At 38.2% G+C, this 21,723-nt stretch overlaps 4 protein-coding genes and 1 non-coding gene across 9 annotated transcripts; 2 read left to right on the forward strand and 3 right to left on the reverse strand.

Annotated features, from left to right (window-relative positions):
• Positions 1 to 1,688: 1,688 nt before the first annotated feature.
• LOC131302552 (uncharacterized) lies at positions 1,689 to 3,594 on the reverse strand. The gene is made up of 3 exons (XM_058329245.1): positions 3,327 to 3,594; positions 2,981 to 3,035; positions 1,689 to 2,081 (listed from the first exon to the last, which is right to left on the reverse strand). Exons 1-3 carry the CDS (start codon positions 3,425 to 3,427, stop codon positions 1,953 to 1,955), a joined length of 285 nt encoding a protein of 94 aa, XP_058185228.1. The 5' UTR covers positions 3,428 to 3,594; the 3' UTR covers positions 1,689 to 1,952.
• On the forward strand, positions 2,409 to 2,509 carry LOC131305753 (U6 spliceosomal RNA). Its single transcript, XR_009193315.1, has one exon. It is a non-coding gene; the product is annotated as a U6 spliceosomal RNA (small nuclear RNA).
• A 2,340-nt stretch (positions 3,595 to 5,934) lies between the features above and the next one.
• LOC131302553 (protein transport protein SEC13 homolog B-like) lies at positions 5,935 to 10,051 on the reverse strand. Of its 5 annotated transcripts, XM_058329250.1 has the most exons (3): positions 9,872 to 9,918; positions 7,867 to 8,086; positions 5,935 to 7,180 (listed from the first exon to the last, which is right to left on the reverse strand). In XM_058329250.1, exon 3 carries the CDS (start codon positions 7,054 to 7,056, stop codon positions 6,151 to 6,153), a length of 906 nt encoding a protein of 301 aa, XP_058185233.1. In that variant the 5' UTR covers positions 7,057 to 7,180; positions 7,867 to 8,086; positions 9,872 to 9,918; the 3' UTR covers positions 5,935 to 6,150. The 5 variants fall into 5 exon arrangements, with proteins under 5 accessions (XP_058185233.1, XP_058185230.1, XP_058185229.1 ...); XM_058329247.1 differs by lacking the exons at positions 7,867 to 8,086; positions 9,872 to 9,918 and adding an exon at positions 9,923 to 10,051; XM_058329246.1 differs by lacking the exon at positions 7,867 to 8,086 and having other exon boundaries at positions 9,872 to 10,043.
• Positions 10,052 to 11,411: 1,360 nt separating this feature from the next.
• Positions 11,412 to 14,491, forward strand: LOC131302554 (pentatricopeptide repeat-containing protein At3g51320). Its single transcript, XM_058329252.1, has one exon. The coding sequence runs from the start codon at positions 12,094 to 12,096 to the stop codon at positions 13,855 to 13,857; it is 1,764 nt and encodes a 587-aa protein (XP_058185235.1). The 5' UTR covers positions 11,412 to 12,093; the 3' UTR covers positions 13,858 to 14,491.
• A 2,023-nt stretch (positions 14,492 to 16,514) lies between these two features.
• LOC131302555 (SKP1-like protein 1B) lies at positions 16,515 to 19,508 on the reverse strand. Its single transcript, XM_058329253.1, has 2 exons — positions 19,057 to 19,508; positions 16,515 to 16,911 (listed from the first exon to the last, which is right to left on the reverse strand). The coding sequence occupies exons 1-2, from the start codon at positions 19,351 to 19,353 to the stop codon at positions 16,738 to 16,740; spliced, it is 471 nt and encodes a 156-aa protein (XP_058185236.1). The 5' UTR covers positions 19,354 to 19,508; the 3' UTR covers positions 16,515 to 16,737.
• Between the last annotated feature and the right edge of the window lie 2,215 nt (positions 19,509 to 21,723).

A 21,723-nucleotide genomic window follows, 5' to 3' on the forward strand; every position in this document is an offset into this window, starting at 1 on the left:
ACATTCAAAAAGATGCGTGAATGAACCTAGATATAAGTGCATACATTGAACCTACTAACATGTGTTTAATGCATCTAGATGAATATTAATCCAAGCACTAAATTAATGATGGCCCTTTTACTACCAAACTACTATGGATGATCCTTGATGGCTTGATCTACCAATCCTTGTACGAACCATGCAACTCTTGATTAGAGTCTCGGCAACTAACAAAATACCCTCATCTAGCAATTTATTAATTTTTTTCGTCCCCATCATTCTCTCTTGGTTAGAGAAAACTTGACCTTGAGTTTTGTAGTATCTCAGTACGAAAATTGAGGAGTGTTCGAGTTTCAACCATTCAAATCGATCCTTCTTGAACAACAAAGAGAAGACCCAAGATGCCAAACTTTTCATTTGCCCATTGGCTCCATCGAACTTATGTGGGATAACAAACTCAACGTGAACATTTTTCATTCCCAAAAAAGCATAGACTGCAGAAGTATTATTGACTATTATGACTTCCTTCAGCGGCAAATCTTCGCCACTATGCGCGCTCATGCCTTCTTTGACTGCAATATCAAATTCTGCCTTTGTTTGTTGAATGCCCTCATGAACGGCAGTATACTCATAGTCGATTTGCGTAACTTCTTCAAGCACATGATCAACTTTATAAGCTTCATAAGCTCCTCCTAGAAGAGCAACCATCAATTTCTCTAGTAATGCTTTTATCTCCCGCACATCACTTTTTATAGTTGCAATATCTTCCCGAGTAGCCTGAGCACCTTGGAAAGAGCATCAACCTTGGAATTAAGTTTGCGATTTGTCACCATTGTAAGTAGATCAACTTTGAAGATGCAGGAGCGGAAGCTCTGATACCAACTGATGTAGGACGAATTTAGAACCCTTAGTATTGCTGCCTACAATTGGAATCGTGGTGGTTTTGGGTGGGAAAATGAGAATATTATTTGGAATTTTGGATAAGTGCACTAAAAAGAAGAAAGGGAAGAATGAGAAGGAGAAGAGTGTGCGCAAAGAAGAAAGAGAGATAGATGTGCTTCACCCTCGCAAGGGTTAGGCGGTTTCTGCAAGGAAGGACCGCAGCCCAAACCCCAATTACAATGGCCTCAGCCTTGTAAACTCAATTCATTAATCAACTCTGTTCCAAAAGAAAGATTACATCTCAATTTATAATCCATGGGAAAGACTCTTTGAATTCCTAAAATTCTAAATGAAATGAACCTAATTAATGAATACATTCAAAACGACGTGTGAATGAACCTAGATATAAGTGCATACATTGAACCTACTAACATGTGTTTAATGCATCTAGATGAATATTAATGTTCCAAAAGAAAGATTACATCTCAATTTATAATCCATGGGAAAGACTCTTTGAATTCCTAAAATTCTAAATGAAATGAACCTAATTAATGAATACATTCAAAACGATGTGTGAATGAACCTAGATATAAGTGCATACATTGAACCTACTAACATGTGTTTAATGCATCTAGATGAATATTAATGCAAGCACTAAATTAATAATGACCCTTTAACTACCAAACTACTACGGATGATCCTTGATCTATCAATCCTTGTACGAACCATGCAACTCTTGATTAGAGTCTCGGCAACTGACAAAATACCCTCATCTAGCAATTTACTAGTTTTTTTCGTCCCCATCAGGATGTCAACGTCCTGAAGTGTAAATGTTAAAATATTGTTGCCTTTATTGTTAAAATCCAATCACCAGTAGAAATAACTGATGATAGCACAAATCATTGAAGCTGTATAAGTAGTTCTCTAACAAATCATTGAAGCTGTGTAAGTAGTTCTCCAAGGGAAAATAATGCATGCAATACAAAGATGAAGATTACAGAAAACCAGTAAACGTTACTCCTAGTAGAATGTGGAATCACGCAAGTCCAATATATTAGCACAATGGATACCTCTCCATCTGATCCCACATTCTACAAGCTACCCCTTGATGTGGAGTTTTCGTCAGTTGAATCAATAGCAGCACCCCCATGTTTCGGCATGTCATCAGTGTCAATTATCTTCCCATCATTTGGCACAAGGCAAGGGATCCCATTCACAATCTATCAAACGAATAAGAAGGATAAAAATTTGCAGCATATGATAAGAAAGCCATAGATACTAGGGTAGAGTCTCATGTGAGCTAGGTTCTACTTCCCAGTCAGCATCCTATTTACTATAGACTACCCACATTTTACATTTTGGAATGACTGGAATTCATAGAATTGTTATTCCATACTCAGGTTCTGAATTGTCAGAATGAAAAGGGAATCCAAGTCATCCTGAAATCCTTCAAAGAATGGGTGAATTTCAAAAGAATTGAAATTATTCAACCTAGATTATCTACCTTTTCAAAGTTTACTACTACTATCTAACAAGTAACATCTTTTGTCCCTTCAGGGACATCCAATAAAATTGGAATGACACAGAGAAGATTAGCATAGCCTGCGCAAGGATGACACGCACAAATCAAGAAATGGTCCAAAAATTTTAATTACCCAAAAACATCTTTTTTCTGGTTTAGCGGTAAGGCTTGTTCCGCCAACTTACACACACTTGGACTAATCACTTTCCGGTCTAGTCAAAGGCAAGCCATCCGCTCCGGGCTAAAGAATTCATAAGAGACTCTCTCGCAGCTTGGCCCAAATGACAAGTAATATCGTTGAATAAAACGTATGAGGACATCACGGACTTCAAAAGTAATCATTATCTCTCTTGTTCATCACATTCAAATAGAGAAAGGAAATCCTAGCCGGGATTTCCATTGAATTTCTTATCAAATTTCAGAAAATCGATTGGTCTGAATAACGATCTTTAGCTAATTGAAGCTAACCCACTAACAAAAGCATTTCAATTGCGAATTAGCTACCACTGGAAGTAAAAATCGTTGACCAAAAAAACAGAATCAAGATCGAAATCATCATAAATTCAGAATTACGAGAGTTCAAGAACGAAACCTCACCGGAAAAGAAACTCCCGTGGCATCGCTGATCAGAGAATTCGATTGCTCACATATCCTGTCCAAGAAAGCAAAGAACCAGGCAAATTCTAAGGCACTGCTTGGAAATGCATATGTTTTAATTTAGTTACAGCCCCTTTGAATTGAATGATTTGGTAAGAAAAGAAAGGAAAAATAAAAATAAAGTATTAGAGTTTCTTACCAAATCACTCGACGCAAATGAGTAATTGGGTTAGAATGTAAGAAAAAAGGATACATTTTTTTTTTAAAAATTCCAAATCCACTGCTAGGGTTTAAGAAGAACCAACGACAGAAAAGAGAGAGGGTTTATTCGGCAAATAGAGCTAACCTCAGGGGCTGTTTAGAGAGCGGACAAACCAGTATTTCTGAGAGGGTTTTGCTTATTACCAGCCCTCCATCTCTGAGAAGCACTCTACTCACTTTCACCATTCTTGACTCTCTTTTCTAGGGTTTTAAATTCATACCGATTTATGTACATATATTGATACAATAGACGCCTACCCTTTGCATATAGTGTTGATGCAAAAAATGAAAGACAAATTTGGTAGGTTTTTAGGCTGTTAGTAAAAAGATTACTAGTTAATTATCTGAATTTCTGATGAAATTTAGGCTCTGTTTGGAACATAGGAAAAATGAAAGGAAATAAAAATAAAATAAAAAGAAAATGAGAGGAAAAATTTATTATTTATTACACTTGAAATTCTTATTTTCTTCATTTTTTTCTTTTCAAACAAAACAATAGAATGGAATTTTTTTTTAATTTTTCTTTCTTTTCATTTCCTTTCCATAGGTTCCAAACAGAGCCTCAGTGTACCTCCTTTAATAAAGCTTTTCTTTTCTTGGTAGGTTCCTAGGCAGTTAAAAGATATTAGTTATAGGCAATTAAGGATACGAAAAGAAAGAGTGTTCGGTTTCAACAAGCACGCGATCTGCCTTCTCCTATTTCTTGGGTGCCTAAGGTTTGATATTCTCGCTCCCCAATGGGTTATAATAATACTAGTAAAAATCTCTCCAACCAAAGGTGTTAAATTGGACTCGCAACGTCCACGCAATGATGGAAATTACACACAAGTATTTGAGTTTGGGTCGTTGACTGATCATTTAGTTTGGTCTTGTACATATTTTTTTAGTTTTAACCATAAATATAACCATACATTAAACAAAACTATACTATTACATAAGCGTACTTAGCAAAATTAAAGAAAAGCAAGATTGAGCACATCCTTCACAACTTGCCGGGCAGCTTTAGTTACGACGAGAATTAGAGAATACGTCGGCGTTTATATTAATGATTGTCTCGAATGAAACGGCTAGGCTAACCAATATGCATGGCTGAGAAAGCCATAGCTTGTTGTAGGTGAAATTGGAAAACTGATTATTGTTTTGAAACTATTTCTACCTATAAAAGTGAAGTGTTAAAGGATGAATAACTCAGAATCAGAAAAATCGAAAACACAGAAAAGAAAGAAATTTTAGAAGAGATACTTTTGAGTAAAATCTTAATCTGATAGGTCTGGAAGATCTATTTTGTTACTCCTTGCTTGAGAAACTATCTTTTATGAATGCGTGTGTGTGTGTGTGTGTTTGGTATTTCTTTTACTTTCTGCCATCGGATAAAATTGCTTAACTTTTATAACAATTATCTGTTCCTCATGCAAAACACAAATATAACAAATTGAACTTAGTTCTTAAAAAACACAGCGCCAATTGGCTCCGGTCACTAACCACACCAACATCAAGGATACATTAGCTCTAAAAACATCGGCTCCGTTGCGGACCATCACCAACATCAAGGATACAATGGATCTAAAAACATCAAGGATATGATCTTCCCACAACAACAAGAAGAAAGGTGTTTTAAGATTTAACCCGTGTCCCGAAGGCAAAGGAATTGAGGACGAAGGCATAAACAGTTTGAACCTATGTCAAGCTCATTCCTCCAGCACTGGGATTTTAAATCTTTCATCCCAACAGAAGATGCATCAAAGTGCAATGAAAACTGAATAAACAGAAGACATTATCAATTCCCCGGCCTCAACAGGACGGGGACAGCCTGGACAATGATCATGCAGTTTTGTATAAATGAAGGTAGAGCATGAGCTAATAATCAAACATGCAAAAATGAGGCAATGTAGAAGTAATCGAAAGTTATGAACCTGAATAAAACTGAATTTTGACGGGGTTTCGATTTCAACAAAAGCTGAAAGAACAGGTGTGGATATAAAAATCCGGAAAAATAACTTGCCGGGAAGTAAGTAGACGAACTTCTGTTTCACTTTTCCCACGGATTCTTCATTTTTCTGATTTACTGCATTAAGTGCAGGTCACGTGATTCACAGAAGCGTTAATTTTTTGCTTTAAGACTCGAATCTCAAATCAGGACTCAAGTTTTTTAAGGAAGTACCTAAATTGGAGTTGTTCCTATGGCTGAACAAGGAGTGCAGCATATTACTAATCAGGAGTCTTGCAATTGCTAACTAATGCTTTATAAAGGCACAACTCAAGAACCCAGCTGGCCCAGCTCATCAGCAAAACTGATGCAGGGACACAACACCCTTAGCTATATTGGAAAGAACTACAGCCTCAGTTGGGTTTCGCATTTTTCCAGTTTAACCAAGTAAACCAACAACCAAAGTGATAGTAAATAGAAATGGAAATAACCAAATCAAAACAAATAGAGGGTAAATGCTAGGATTGGGAAGTCTCATAAAACAAGCAAGTAGGCACAGGAGGTTTAAGAAACAAGAAAAATCACTCCTTTTTAGTAACCAAAGCCACCATCTTCCAACTCTCCACCGATAGATCAGAAGAAAAGCAAAATTGGAAACCAACTCAACAAATGCAATAAGTGGTACAAAAACCTAGTTTAATAAATGGATGACAGCAGACAAAACCTGGGTACTGAAGGGGAATCATTTAATTCTAATACACGAGGAGAAAGGAAAAACATGGATTATAGCAATCTTGTTCCTTCACACCAGAATCCGATATATCATAAGCGATCAATCCCATTAACCCATACAATCGAAACTATCCCCAAAAAAGGAAAAGATACTCTAACAAAGATGGTACTGAAAACTAGCAAAATATTCCTTCAAAATGCCAAAAGACAGAAATGGCACTAGAAGATAAAACAAAAAATCTAGAAACTATTAATCAACAGTGGTCACCTGTTGCCACTCCCCATCAACTGCTTCTTTCCACAAAGAGACATTGTTGTCACCAGAAGCCACAGCCAACAAGTTTCCTGTCAAAGACCACGACGCCCTCCAAACTGGAGTCTTGAAGTCCTTCAAAACTCTACCTTCCCATTGATCACCTTCTTTGGCGACAGTCCATATAACCACTGTCCCATCCTGTGAAGCACTTGCAATAGTAGTCTTTGGAAGGCCCAAGTTGGGAGCCCAAGCCACATCCCTAACCCAATCACTGTGCATTTGCAAGGCAGGGAAGCAGTCCATCTTCCAATTCCCATTATAAAGCTTCCAAACCTTCACAGTATTGTCGCAGCCACCAGAAGCCAGCTTCTGAACAGAATCCATCATGCTTGATCCAACTAGTGCGCCAGGAGCCATAGATGGGGCCCAAGAAACCGAGGTCACTCCAAGAGGGTGGGCTTGGTCTATCCTGGTGGTGTCCCAACCACCATCAGATCTGGCAGTGAAAACTGATATATTCCCATCCGAAGATCCACAAGCTAAGCAGAGACCAAGTTCATGAGGCGCCCAAGCAATTGAATTGACGGATGATTTATGTTCAGTGAACACATGAGCCTGAGTCCATTCATTTGGATTACCTTCCTTCCAAACTATTACACTACCATCGTAAGAACAGGAAGCAAGGATTGATCCAAACTTGGGATGAGCCCAAGCAACCTGCCAAACAGGGCCTTGATGTCCAGTTAAAGTCGCGAGGTGCTGTGAAGTCGAGTTGTTGCTAACACCAATTATTTTGATAGTGGTATCAGATGATGCGGTTGCTAAGCGCTTTCCATAGTAATCCATGGAAACATCGTGAACTGTGTCATTGTGACCACTTTCAATCTTGTGGGCAGGCATCTTTCCTTGCTTTTTATAACTATAATATCCCTTCTAACCTTCCTTTAGTTCCTCTTTGTCGCTATGTGGTACCTTACGAACTACAATTGGCAATCAGAGACCAAAGAACAATTGCACAAATAGCCTGTAAGACCGAAAAACGCATTAGTAACTTGTGAACTTATCCTTACAAGCCCAAGCAACTCTAATGAATGGGCAAAAGTTTCAGCCAGTCAATAACTAACACACAGCCTTACACTGGCAAAAAAATTATCTTCCTATAAATGAAAAACCAATTATGAGCAATCAAAATTCGAAATGCAGGTACCTAAAACCAGCATGTGAAGAACTTACTGATAGAACCAAGTATTTGGTATCACCAAAGAAATCACTCATTTAACAGTCAGGGCACCCTGTTTGAGAAACAAAACATTCATTTGGGATCCAGTGAGTGCTTTCACATCTCACCTTGTAAGCCTATATTCAACCAGTCAACCATTACTACAGTCAACTATACAAGTTGGGAAAACTTTCCTGGATTTAGCTGGGAAAGACTTTCGTGCTTTAGCTCTTTACCACATACGATATTGTATATCAGGTTAATCATTGTGAGCTGGAGGAATCAAGCATCCCGATTAAGATATTTTAAACTCCCCATCATGCAAAAGAACAACAACGATGATTATCTCACTAGAATAGAACTAGGAATCGCTGCTGCAGTAAAAACTGATTCACCTTACATATGATGGGTCCCCTATAGATGTTCAAAATCATATTCAGACCCACCAGTGCACTATGTAGTAGAATGGTGGTGGTGTGGCACAACCTTACCTTTTGGGGATATGGCAAAATGGGAGGTGGAAGATGAGAGACTTAAACACTCTTGGAAGAGATGAGGAGGCAGTGCCTTCGAAAAGAGGGAGTAGACCAGAAGGCCAAAGGTTGTCGCACGCCTAAGAAGGAGTAGACCAGAAGGCCAAAGGTTGTCGCACGCCTAAGAAGCACGTGTACTGGTACGACTGCGGGTATGGGTATGTCGATACGGCAAAACCTAAAAAAATGCAGGGTACGGGTACGGCTATAACAAATATACTTTTATAACTTAAAGCAATGTACTACACGTAATAACTACACTTCAACTAAAGGAAATAGCTAAATGACTTGGGCAATTCGGAATCTAACATCAAATAGTAGTTTAACACCAAATTTAGGGTACAAATCAGAGTTTAATGCCATTATACTAAAGAACCTTTATACCAAAACTTGATATTGTACAATCATGCTAAGCATAGCAAAGGAAGTCTTGTCAAATTAGTTTCATCTTTGTGCTGGGTACTACTTGATATATATTGCGGTACTTCTGGGGTACGGCAAAAGGAAGTCTTATCAAATCGATATATATATATAGTAGTATATGTGTGTGTGTGTGTGTGTTATGATAAATTACACAAGAAGTCCTTTTAGTATATATTAATACCATCATATACACTAAAAGTATGAAAAAATACCAAAACAATACCACAAAAAAAAAAACGCCAAACTCCTTGGCGGCACCTTGGTGGCCTAGGCGCTTGACGGCGGGTCGCCACCCGACTACCGCCGAGTGCCATTTAGAACACTGTTGGCAAGACAAAAAGGTGAAAAAATTTGATCATAATACTCCTACATGTGTGTTTTACCTAGTCAACTTAAATAGAAGTATTACATTTGATTTGATGTTTATCGGTTAAGTGCATTCATTCAACATTTGTGTTTCCTTTTTCTCGTACGAGAACAATCTGCGATTTAGGTAACACAGGGATAGACCACCTTTATGTAGGAGTTGAACCATAGGTGGTGGGCCACGTACCTTGGATATTCGACATGTTCCCCTTGGTTCGACAATATGTAAGTTTCTTTCCTAACTCTAGTCCTAGGTGAGAGACTCCAGGGTCGTACCATGGGATGTATACGATTTGTCCTTAACGCGATATGTGCTCTGAAACCTCAAACATCTAAGTCAGCTGCCCCTTTGTCCTATACTAGTCAAGGTGGTGCCATCCGACAAGGATAGGCCAATCAACCTTGATGCTTCCTGAACTCTATGTCCAAGAGTGTTCACACGGGGTTCCTAGCTCCTACTCCTAAGTCTTGACCTTCGTGCCTTGTACGAATCAATAGGGGGCATGTGTGGTCATCATATCATGATACAATCAATTTGGAAAATCTCTACCCGAGCTGAGATTTCTTAGGCCAGCTAAAGGTATTCTGCTAGCCAGCATGCTAAACCAAGCCATCTACATTGGGCAAAGCGCACCATGGGGCTCGCATTTGCCATGACACATTTGAGTGGGAATGACAGCAAGGGGGGGGGCTGTTAGTTGTCCACGCGGCACCTCACGATGCACGTGGCGATAAGCATTAGCATAAAAAAAAGATAGGGATAGTGCACATTGACGATAAGATTCGGACATCCGTTCCACACATTCATTAGAAAAACTAAACAGCACATAATAATGGTATGACCTTTCTGTACATAAGAATCATCATATTACGAGAGTAAATTTCGAGTCGAAGAATAAAGGCTATTATTCATCAATACAAAAGGCTTCAAACTTTATTTGCTCCGCTGTGTATTTCGTGAATTCTTATCCCCTTTGATCTTATGAATTTGAATCAATTCATTCGATTTCAAATACATATCAAACATAAACGTATGTGGATCCAAAAATCATTCGCAAAACGAGAGATCTAAATTTTATCGGCCAAGATCCATTAAATTACTAGGAACACATATTGAATCAATAAACCACAAAATGCAGAAATTTACGCATACAAAAGAAGGGTTCTCGGTTACCGGCTGCGGGAGAGTCTAAGCAATTACGGGAATCGGACATGAGAGACGAACCTCGAAGAAAAAAACTCAGAGTTCTTCTAACGCTTTCGTAACTCGTAAAACCATCTAATACCCCCGTTTGGACGCAGCCTCTAGTCTATCCCAAACAACCAAGTCCGGTCTTTGGATGGTGGGATTACATATCCACTTGGAGGTGGATATAGGATTGGGTTTTAGCCAGCGTTGGCAAATCCGGGTGGGTTTTGATCCATTGTGCTCCTGAATCTTTCTCATTTGTGTGTGGTGTGTATTTCGAAAACATCTCTATCGATATCAGATTGAACTGATTTTTTACATGAACATTCAAAATATTAAATAAATAGACTCTTGTAAAAATCAATTCAAATGAAAATCGATAACCGGTAAAAGAATATATATGTTCTTTGGATCATTGTTAATTATATAAACAATCTAAAAAAATTAAGTAATCCAATTTTCAACCCGTTATAACCGAAGCGAAGATATTATTTTTTTTATTATTTTATCGTGAAAGTCATAATTAATATTTGTCTACAGGTCTCTCATAATTAAGTATATGTTCTTCATTTGGTTCTTCGGCTCTCTTAGGGTTCTCATATGAGAGCCCTAGAGTCAAAAATTAATTATGATCCTTTAGGATAAAATGATCAAAAAATTAGGATTTTCACATCGATTCAAACGGACTAAAAATTGAAACACTTAATTTTTTAACCATTGTTATGGCTGAAAATGGGTTATATTGGTTTTTTTTCCCTTTTCAATTACGTTTTCTTAATTTTGGTCGGAAAATCATATTCTTTCTAATAAAAAACATAATTTCAACTTTTGTATTCTAAAATGAAATTATTTTATCCTAAAATTAATGATAAATATTAATTTATTCTAATTAATAAGAAATACACCAATTAATTTTGAGCATTAAAAAATCAAAGTGGGGGCAGTTCAATTATTTGACATCTAATTCCATCATATCCACATTTCAAATCATTTTTCTCATAAAATATCCAAACACCGGATATACAAATCCACCATTCTTATATATCCACCCTCAAATTCACCTAAAACAAATCCGTCATCCAAACGGGCCAAAAGGTTTTGGTGCAAACGAACCAAGTCGAGCTGAGCCGAGCAGAACCAAACATGTGATGTTTGAGTTCGGCTCATTTACTATTCTAGCTTAAAAAGTTCACGTCGCAATTGAAATCCCCCTTTTTATCTTTTCTTATAATCTTGCACGTACTTCGACTAATTCCAAGAATCTAAATATTACGATCGGGCATAATCTTCAATGGTCTCAAGATTTGAGATAGCTGACTTATGTGGGATTCAAACATACAATCTCGTGATTTGGCCATTGATCAAACCCATTTTGTTACTGTGAGATAGGGGGACGAAGACCAGCAAGAAGTCGCGCTTAGAACACGAGGTTTTACAAAACGACGTCACCTGGTTTCATTATGACTTCGTAACCTGAAAATGCGAGGTTTATCAAAACAAGTTATTGGTCGATTTTGAACTCACGCCGGGTTATTTCCGTAATCGAAACTGTTAAAGTTGTACTAGATTTTGTCAAGAAGACAAACTGTGTTGAAGATCATATCGATCGAATACAGATTTGTACATGATTAGAGATGATTTGAGAGAATTTATCTTTATGAAAATAAGTTAAACCATACTGGATCAAACCCATTTTATTACTCCGAGGAAGGGAGAGAGAGAGAGAGAGAGAGTGGCAGAATGCGGTTGTTGAGCAGAGAAGGAGCTTCTGGATTTTCATCACGCTCTTACATCTGAGGAAGTTACGGAAGGGATTCATGGGACTGGACTCACTGCCTTTGTAAACGAGCCGAGCTTTTAACAAATCGAGTCGGGTAATTTAGGCTCGGGTAATTTACTTAACAAGTTTCTTTACTTTACATGATCGGACTTGTACAAACGAACTGAGCTTTTGCAAGCCGAGCCAAGTTTTGAACTTTGAGCTTGGCCTGTTTCAACGACCCCAAAAATCGAGCTCGACTCGATCGGCTATTTAAACGAGTCTAAAACTCGAGCTCGCGCTCGACTCGCTTAATCAAGTCAAGTTCATCTCTAACGAGCCGAGTCACAAGCTGTTCTGAAGCGGCTCGATTTGTTTGCAGCATCTTGGTTTGTCTTTCATTAACAGAAACTGATAGCAAATCGTCCAAACCAGATTTCAAATGTGAATGGCAAGAGGAGTAGTCTCCATTGGAGAAATCCTCCGTCTCAGAAAAAACCCTCTTTTTCTCTCTCATCCCACTCTAGTCCATTCCAAACCCACTTTGCCCCCTTCATCTCCATTCAATTCTTCAGCTTCCTCGGACTTAAACCCAACAAACCTCTTCAAGACATGTTACAACAGGAAACAGCTCTTTCAAATCCAAGCCCATTTGATAACTTGCGGTCTGTTTCGAAAACCATATTTTCAAGGCAGAGTATTGAAGTGTGCAGCTGATTTGGGTGATCTTAATTACACAATCTTGGTTTTTCAGTGCATTCAATTTCCAGATACTTTTTGCATAAATAGTGTTATCAAGGCATATGCTTGTAGTAATGTACCACAAGAAGCTGTGGCTTTCTATTTTGATATGTTGAGAAATGGGTTTGTTCCAAATAGCTTTACTTTTGCTCCGCTCATTAGTTCATGTGCAAAAGCTGGGTGCTTGGCGTCGGGCCAAAAATGCCACGGCCAAGCTACTAAGAATGGTGTTGATTGTGTTCTGCCTGTAGAGAACTCGCTGATTCATTTTTATGCTTGTTGTGAGCTTATTAATCTTGCGAGGAAGATATTCGATGAAATGCCGGTTAGGGACTTGGTGTCGTGGAACTCGATCGTAGATGGGTTTGCCAAGGTTGGCGAATTGGATGTTGCGCATCAGTTGTTTGACAAAATGCCCCAGAGGAATGTTATTTCTTGGAACATTATGATTACAGGGTATTTGAATGGTGGGAACCCTGGATGCTGCTTGATGTTGTTTAGGAAGATGATGTGTCTGGGATTGAGAGGAAGTGACACGACGGTGATGAGTGTGTTCACTGCTTGTGGTAGGTCAGCAAGACTGAAGGAAGGAAGATCAGTTCATAGTTATCTCATCAAGAGATTCGCACATTCGAGTTTGATCATCGACACAGCTTTGATAGATATGTATAGTAAATGCAGGAGGGTGGATGTTGCCAAACTAGTTTTCGATAGGATGTCGGGCAGAAATTTGGTTTGTTGGAATGCAATGATTTTGGGCCATTGCATTCATGGTAATCCAGAAGATGGTCTAACTCTATACGCCAAAATGCTAGGTACAACATGCTCAAGAGACGAAGAAACAGTTTTGGACAACAATGTTAAACCTGACAAAATTACCTTTGTAGGTATCTTATGTGCTTGTGCTCGTTCGGGGCTGTTGATAGAGGGCAGAACCTACTTCGCCCAAATGTTTGACTTGTTTAGCATAGAGGCCAATTTTGCACATTATTGGTGTATGGCTAATCTCTTTGCTGGTGTTGGTCTAGTACAAGAAGCATTGAATATCATTAGGAGCATGCCCGTCAATGAGGACGAATCATCTGAATCCTTGTTATGGGCTAGATTGCTTGGTGCATGCCGTTTTGAGGGAAATGTGATTTTGGGAGAACAAATTGCCAAAGCTGTAATTGAATTGGAGCCTGAGAATTCCTTATGTTATGCATTGTTGTTGAATGTGTATGCCGTAGCAGGTCAATGGGAGGATGTTGCTAAAATGAAGCAGATGATAAAGGAGCGAGGAATTAGAAAGATGGCCGGTTGTAGTCTCTTTGACTTAAAAGAAGTTGTTCACAACTTAAAGTTTGGAGATAGTTGCCGACAGCATATGCAGGAGGTGAACATCATGATGGCTGAACTGGCTCAGCGGCTAAGCTGCTTGTCCAACAATTCTCAAAAGCTACCTTTGCACAAAACAAAAACCGAAAGCTAATGTATGCATCAACGGGAAATCAAAACCTTGTTTCTGCTTATCTCGCTGCCCTTGACATGGTAACAGTTGGTGAATTATGGCCATCCCTGAATACTGGACAAGGCTTGGCTCATTATTTGTTTTTTTGATCGGCTTGGCTCATGAGGAGGATGTTAAATGTTGCTGAATATATCAAATTGTGATGAAGATGAGTGCACTTTCTCAACTGCCCAGCAAGACCTCGTACGTTGGAAGTCTCAACTGGCCAGCAAGACCTCGTACGTTGGAAGAAGAACGGGGGAGGGGAGCTGAAACAAGTTAATGGGTGAAGAATAACTGGTTCAAACACGAACATTTAACGACACTGGTGCACAAGATAGAGACCTGGGCTACACCATTCTCTTTCTTATGTGGTCTGGCTCGGCATCTCTTTCATGTAAACTGTTGACTGTTCTCAAAAAGATTCTTTGATCTACAAACAATCTTCTCACACATTGCTTTCACTTTGGGGAATGGTAGTATATTGATTTTCTTTGGTTGAAGCTCAGACTCATACTGTAGCAGGCCCAGGCCTGAAATATATGATAACTTTGTTTTTGTTAACGGAGATTAACATGAGAATTGGACACTCCCTGATATGTTGAATTTACTCAGATGAGATAGCTCTGAGCATTTCAGAAAGCAATACAATGACTTCCACATCAAATATCTCGATGACGCGATTGTAATCGCCTAAACTTGTACCCAACACCCCTCTCCCAAGATGCCCAAAGTATTGATTCAGGATAACTGTGATTAGATCAGGACATTACCCCGGTAATATTTTAGAAACTACTCATTTATTGGAATGCGAATGCGTGCTTTCACTATCTGGGTTTTGTCACTTCATCCAATTAGCTATCAAAATGCTTATGTAGGAATCAAATGATCATTGTGTGGGTATGATTGTTATAGGAGATGTGAACCTTTCAAGATATCCATGTTGGGATGCTTAAACAAACAAATGGTATAGGTGCACACGTATCCCTTGTTCACTAGCAGTTCAAGAATATCATTAGCGACTGCCATTTCTTTGTGTTACATGAATCCAACAAAATAAGCCACCTTTCCAATAGAGCAAACTTCATTGAGGACAGACTTTTAATGCATTTGTTGCTTATGCCCATCTAAGGCTGATGTTAGAAGCAAGTAATTGTGATAGTCACGATATTGCTGTTACGAACCAATCTTGATTTTTTGGACTTCCTTTGCGGAAGCAAGGCCACTCTGGGATTGGCATATCTGATGGGATTTGGATCCTCTCCATTTCCTGAAATCATTTCATTATCCATCGCTTCATATTGAAAAACTTAGAAGCACTAAAGTTTAGTGAAAGCATGGTTGCCAACCACATTATCATTTTGAGCCGTAGTCCGAAAGCATGATTGACCTGTGTCCGTTTGCTCTGTGAAGTGGAGAGCATCCCAACCCCTCACAGAGTCGCAGACCGGGGAAATGTTAAATGCCACTGATATGTCAGGTGTGGTGCCAACAACCCTTCCTTATGGTGTGGGTCATGCGATTTCTTATCTGACCTGCTTCGTTAAGTTGCCTTTGTTATTCCAGTTTTGCTAGGCAGATGTCATAGGGGCGTGGTAGTTCAGGACACAATTTTGGTTTGGTTTTCTTGCCTAAGTGCGAGACAAGCACGTCAACACAATTAAAGGTTATGCTACCTCAACCATCAACCATCGAGGTTTAGATTCGTTGAATGCAGCTGCCGATACCCTTATGGGGAACATCATAAAAGTGCAACATGAAGCACACTAGTTCGTCTTCTTGATCAACCAAGACGGGAAATTGGGGGAAGTACTTCCACTTTGCCTCTCGTTCACATATCACCAGAAGTGGATCTTGTTTTAGTGAGCAAGGGAGTTCCAAATTATTGTCTGTATTTGTCCAGAGAGTGAATTCGACCATACAGAAACCTCTTGAGATTCTGCAGGGTTCAGCATCATATCTAGAGTTTTTCTTTTCTCTAACTAAATTGGCGGATCGAGTTTGTAAGTACTTTTCCTTGCATGGTAACTATTCATTGGTAACTCCCTTTTGGATGACGCATCATTCACCTAATGTTACATCATTACATTATATTGTGTTGTGTCTTTCATATTGCCATGAACACAGTGTACGGTAGAAGCAACATAGTATCTGGATTCTGGATGCAGGTGGCCATCTCTACTCAGGGAACCGAGGAGAGAAACGCTGGGCTTTCACAACTAATTCACAACAATATATCCTGTGCTCAGGCTTCAAAGCAACGATACTATGCCGTCAAGGTTGTTAGACTGCAAGAGAATTGCTTAAGGGACGGGGAATTGCATTCAGACAAGTTGAACAAGGAAGAACAAATCTCAAGGCACGGTCATTAGACTGGAGGTAGTCTGAGAAAAGTGACTACCATCTTTGGGACAGAGGATCCCATGTCTGTTTGACAGGTAAACCGCGAGAAAGTGGTTTCAACTTCAGGTTGGAGTTTGGGGTGGTGAATAAAGCACAAACACCACACGAGCACGGAGACAGGAAGCAATAGCCGAGTGGCAAACATCACGTGACCACCAATATTCAAATCCATCAGATGACGACCGAAAACAGTGCAACAAAGGAGCAAATTGATGAACACACAAACCAGAGAATCATGACAGAAACAATGGTGGAATTGCAAGCGGTTCAAAGTCTCAATCACCACCCATAAAACCACTGGAATTCAGCTGTTATTTACATTTTAAAGAGCTTCCACGTTCGAAGACTTGAAAATAGGTGGTAGAGTAGTTAAACAGAGACAGCCAAAGTCTTTAATATCCACCATATCTTTACGTTACCAATTGTTTGCAAGTTTGCCTTCACCATACTACCAATTTCTTACTCAAATGCCCACTGATTCTCCCTACGGACCTCTTCCTCCTCTTCAGGAGTGAAGTCATTCCTGATGTTGAAGGTCTTGCGAATTTCCTCAGGAGTCTTCCCTTTTATCATGTCCGCAACTGTCTGGCATGTCAAATCCAGCAGGCTCTTGATATTCAGGTAGTTTGCAGCCTGAACAGGGCACAGTAAAAATGTACAAAACAAAAATAAGAAACAGATAAAGCGGGAGGATCATATAAGCCAGGAACAAATGTATCTATAATAACTGGTTAAAACGGTGCTGGTTACGAAGGCAATGTATTTGGTATATTATTCAACACACATAAACAGCTTTAGCTGATATTATGTTTCCACATCCTGCCAGTTTTCGACTGGATAAATCAATCTCAGCAAAGATTGTTACAAGCGAAGTGATACACAAAATTAAAATAAGCAATTGAATAACTAGTCATCAACGGTAAAGTAGCTTAAGCAATTGAATCCCAGGAGTTGCGCTAAGTTTCCTACAAGGACTAAGAAACACACGCAATCCAGCACAGATAAGAGTTTGGGTTACTAATTACCTCCAACTTACATCTCAATAGGACAGCAATACCATAGCCAAGAGACAGAAGCAATGAGACACAAGAAAAACAGTTTTGCATGGAGACAAATTACCTCAGTACACTTTCCAAACCCCCCACACCCAAACATGATCAGAAAATTTCATCACCTTAACCCCAGAAGCTCTGAATTCACTGACAGACAAAAACTTTATCATAAGCATCTAAACCTCATTATCTAACAGTAATGCTCTATTACAGCACCAGTATCCACGATTGAAATCCCTGAACAAGGCCAAAGGAAAATAAGGAGAACCCTACGCAATATGAAACTAGTCAAACAGATCGTTACTAACTCACCGAAAGGAAATCAAATCGAGATCAAATCAGAACAGGAAAACCAATCACTCAAAAGCGGAAGCTACATTACGTCAACCAAAGGGACCAGAACAGATGGTAACCTCATACAAGCCTAAACCTTGTAACTACAGGTAGTGGTCAATAATAACACCAGTAGACATAGCCATCGACAAAAGAGAATTATACAACAACCATCAGCAAGTAACTAGCCAAAATAGATCATTACCAAGGTACCAAAAGCAAAACCTAAAATGGAGATACGAAGAAAACACACACCCAAAAAAACTTGGGGTGAGAGGCCTAAATAATTTTCCTTAACCACAGTCGTATTGTTCACTTTTAGTGATCTTCTGTTTAGTCTTTTGTCAAAAATTTTGAGGGAAAAAAAAACTAGGGCTGTCCATGTCCGGATTGGATCGGATTCCTATGAATCCAATTCTAATCCGTATCTCACAGTTTTTAGAAAATGCAATCCAATCCTAATCCAAAAGTCTCACGGTTCGGTTCCAATCCGAACCGTGAGTCACGGTTCGGTCCCGATTTTATCCACGGATTTCCTTCCATAAAAATAAAATGATGCTACTGCCAACTAAAATGCAAAGTGCAAACACTTATTAGTTATGACATTCCATAACATTACACTTATTATCCCTTAAGTTTAATATATCGTCACATTAATGTAAAGTTGTTAAAAAAAAATCATAACAATTAGTAAAGTTATAATTATTTACAAATATTACACATACACATGTATATTTTTTTTAATTTTATTTTTTTAAATATCTCACGGTCCGATTCGGTTAATTCACGGTTTTGAAAGGAAAATCCAATCCTAATCCGTATCTCACAGTTTTTTAATTTTCGAATCCGTGTCCGAACCATTAATCCACGGGGAAAATCCAAAAGGCACGGATCGGATCGGTTCGGTCCAGACCGGTTTCACATTTCCCGGTTTTTCTTGGACAGCCCTAAAAAAAACTATACAATAAGGTCAGAACAGTACAATAATAACCAAACCAAACGAGCCTTGTATCTCAATCAATTGGTCAATCCTATTTTACCATTCATCTCTGTCCAGGGCTATTTAGAACGGGCTACTTGTTCACTTAGATTTAATAAACAGTACAACAGTATGAATCAAAATTAAAAAAGTTCAGATCGACAAAGCTAATACAATAAAGTCAGTTGTTTCAGAAAGAGAAAAACGCCTTTTCTGACCCCTCTTTTTTGTTTGCCCTGATCCAAGTGCTCAACACAAACCCAACACAAGTTTCTTTATAAAAAAAAACAGAAACAAAATACTAAATACAAAAGTAGAAATCCTAAAAGCGTCAACAAAGGGCACCAAAAAGATCATGCAAAGGGCACCAAAAAGATCATGCAAAGGGGGATCAAGAGGAGAGAGATGATATACCAGAATGAGATCGAACAGGACAGGCTGCTCGACTTTGACGAACTCAGCGTCCCAGGTCTTGAGCTCTTCCTCAGCGGATCGATCTTCGGTCTTGGGAGTCTCAACGTGCTTCTTGCAGTACTCGATCACCTTGGCCAGGATCTTGCTGGTGACGTTGGGGAGCGGGATGACGCTGTCGGCGCAGTCGTCCTCGATCATGTGCTTGATCGTCTGAGACTCCAAGGCCACCACTTCCTCCACCTCGAAGGCTTCTCCGTCGGAGCTCTTTAGAGTGATCTTCTTCGACGCCATCGACATCTCGAGCTTCTCGTTCGCTTCTCTCTCTCTCTCTCTCTGTCGATCGAAGCCCTAACGCCCTCTCTCTCTCTCTCTCTAACTGCTGAGGCGTAGTGAGAAGATGAGATTTGGATGGGGCGAATAGGCCAACAGGGTTTGGTTTGTATTTCTTTTCCGGCAGGGATCTCATTTTGGCACTCTAGTTTTAGTTTTAGGCCTGGTTCCGGAACGCGAAATAAGTACTTATTTTTTAAAAAGGTAATTTCAAGCTCAAAAATGATGGGCTTATTGAAATATAAAAATATGCATTATGGATTTTGTTTGAAAGATCTCATTAGATCTTTAATACAATGTAAAAAAAATTAAAAAATTATTTTTCATTTACATTATTTTTGAGTTTGAAAATGTGAAATAAATACTTATTTTTTAAAAAGGTGTTCTGAAACGGGCTCTTTTAGTCAGTAGCATTCCGTATTTTATTTTGCAATCTGACATAAGGTTATCCATAGCGTTATAATAAAAAATGGATAACCAAAAGTTGACACGTCAGCTTTTGATTTTTCACTTTAATAAATTGTTAAACTTAATAATGATGAGGTTCACAATGGTCACTTCTAGTCCATAACCAAATTAAAAGGTCCACTACAATTTCACACAATCTACCTCTCCCCCTCTTTTTCCAGCCATTTACTTCCCTCCATTATGGTTTTTTTTTTGTAAGCGAAAATATATCGAACATCCCTCTTTTTCCCGCTATTTACTTCCATCTATTATGGTTTTTTTTTTTGGCGAAAATATATCAAACATATGGTGTTCTTCTTAGTGTTATCTATCAAAACAACACCGAAACTCTCTTTTTTCTTCCTATTCCTGTAGCCTATATTACAAATCCACCACTCTCTTAATCTTTAAAAAAAAATCAGATGTGTTCTTGAATTTGAAAAAGAATGCAAAGTTCTTCCCTCTTCTTTTTTTGCAAGGTTCTTCATTTACTTAATCATAAGGGGAGGAACAAAAAAGAATAACCACTTTTTAGTCGAAAAACTTATTATTTTTGCTAAAAATTAATTATTTCTTAAAATACTTGGGTTAAAGTAAAAAAAAAATTTACTTTTCTGATTCCTCTCATCGAGACGAATCAATAAGCCATAAAAGTTTGGCGCAAAACTAACAAATACAAAAAAAATTTAAATAAAGACAATCTTCAGATTTAAGTTAAGTTCATAATAATGCAACCTAAAATAGAAACGGAAAAAAAGAATGAAATACCTTAATCCGGCAACGATGGGTTAAATTGTAGATAATTGAGAAATATGAGCTTCACTTTTGGAGGAAAAGAAAGAGAAACAGTTTGTGGTTGAAGTGAAGAAGATATAGAGCAGGTGAAGAAGAGAAAAAAAAAATACTAGTTGAAATACACGTGTATATAAATTTTGGAATCAATTAACTTATGTGGTGTGGAGTTCACAAATTTTGATTATTAAAAAAGATTGCTAGTTTTGGTTATCCAAAGTCCAAAGTTTGATTATTTTTAAGGATGTTGCTAAGTTTGATTATACCATTGTGAGCTATTTTTTGCACCAATATTGTTAACTTTAACAACAATTGACTTTTGATTATACCACTGTGGATGACCTAATCAAGATATAAAAAGGTAAAGTGTCAGTAGCTAAAACAGGAGTGCCAAAATCAATTTTCTTTCTAGTCCTCCCTCCGGCCCCAATTTTTTCCAAACCAGATAATTAATTATTATATTTTTTAATTAGTAATAGTACTTTTTTATATGTAATATGAATTTTATTTAATAAATTTTGATTAGTACTATCAAATAAAGTTTTTAAAATCACCTGAAATCTTATAGATTATGATATATACTGTAATTATCAATTGAAAAGTTGCACAAATTGAACTAAAAAATTTGGACAGTGAGTTTTTTTTTTTTTGGAATGACAAGAATGTCCAAGTTAGCTTACCCGAATCTTATTTAATTATCTCACTGGTTCGGTCAAGTCATCCACTACAGCACTAGAAATTCACATGAATATTTTTTATATTTGCAACCTAACACCAACAATCAAAACCTACCCCAACGGGAGGTGCTATAATACACATTTCTTATTTGAGTATGTATCATATGCACCCTTATTAAAATACACCAAAATATTATGAATCCCAAAATGTTACGAATCTATTGCTAAAAAGTTACGAATCATATTGTTGAAAAGTTACGAATTTTTAGTATAAAAGTTACGATACGAAATAAAATGTTACTCTATGAATGACCGGTCCTACAAGTAATTTTTTATGAGGTGGCACAATATGAACCACACAATGGATGTATATGGTACACACCTTAAAGGGGTGTGTATTGAAGATTTTCCCAACCTTAAT

The sequence above is a fragment of the Rhododendron vialii genome, chromosome 10a, assembly GCF_030253575.1.
Source record: "Rhododendron vialii isolate Sample 1 chromosome 10a, ASM3025357v1".
NCBI lineage: Eukaryota > Viridiplantae > Streptophyta > Magnoliopsida > Ericales > Ericaceae > Rhododendron > Rhododendron vialii.

Coding starts and splice junctions, on each gene's coding strand:
- LOC131302552 (XM_058329245.1), bottom strand. CDS start 3,427: ATGGTGAAAGTGAGTAGAGTGCTTCTCAGAGATGGAGGGCTGGTAATA. Junction 3,036..3,326: donor CTCTCTAAACAGCCCCTGAG/GTTAGCTCTATT, acceptor TTTCTTGGACAG/GATATGTGAGCAATCGAATT. Junction 2,082..2,980: donor CCACGGGAGTTTCTTTTCCG/GTGAGGTTTCGT, acceptor TTCGTTTGATAG/ATTGTGAATGGGATCCCTTG.
- LOC131302553 (XM_058329247.1), bottom strand. CDS start 7,056: ATGCCTGCCCACAAGATTGAAAGTGGTCACAATGACACAGTTCACGAT.
- LOC131302554 (XM_058329252.1), top strand. CDS start 12,094: ATGGCAAGAGGAGTAGTCTCCATTGGAGAAATCCTCCGTCTCAGAAAA.
- LOC131302555 (XM_058329253.1), bottom strand. CDS start 19,353: ATGTCGATGGCGTCGAAGAAGATCACTCTAAAGAGCTCCGACGGAGAA. Junction 16,912..19,056: donor TCCTGTTCGATCTCATTCTG/GTATATCATCTC, acceptor TGCCCTGTTCAG/GCTGCAAACTACCTGAATAT.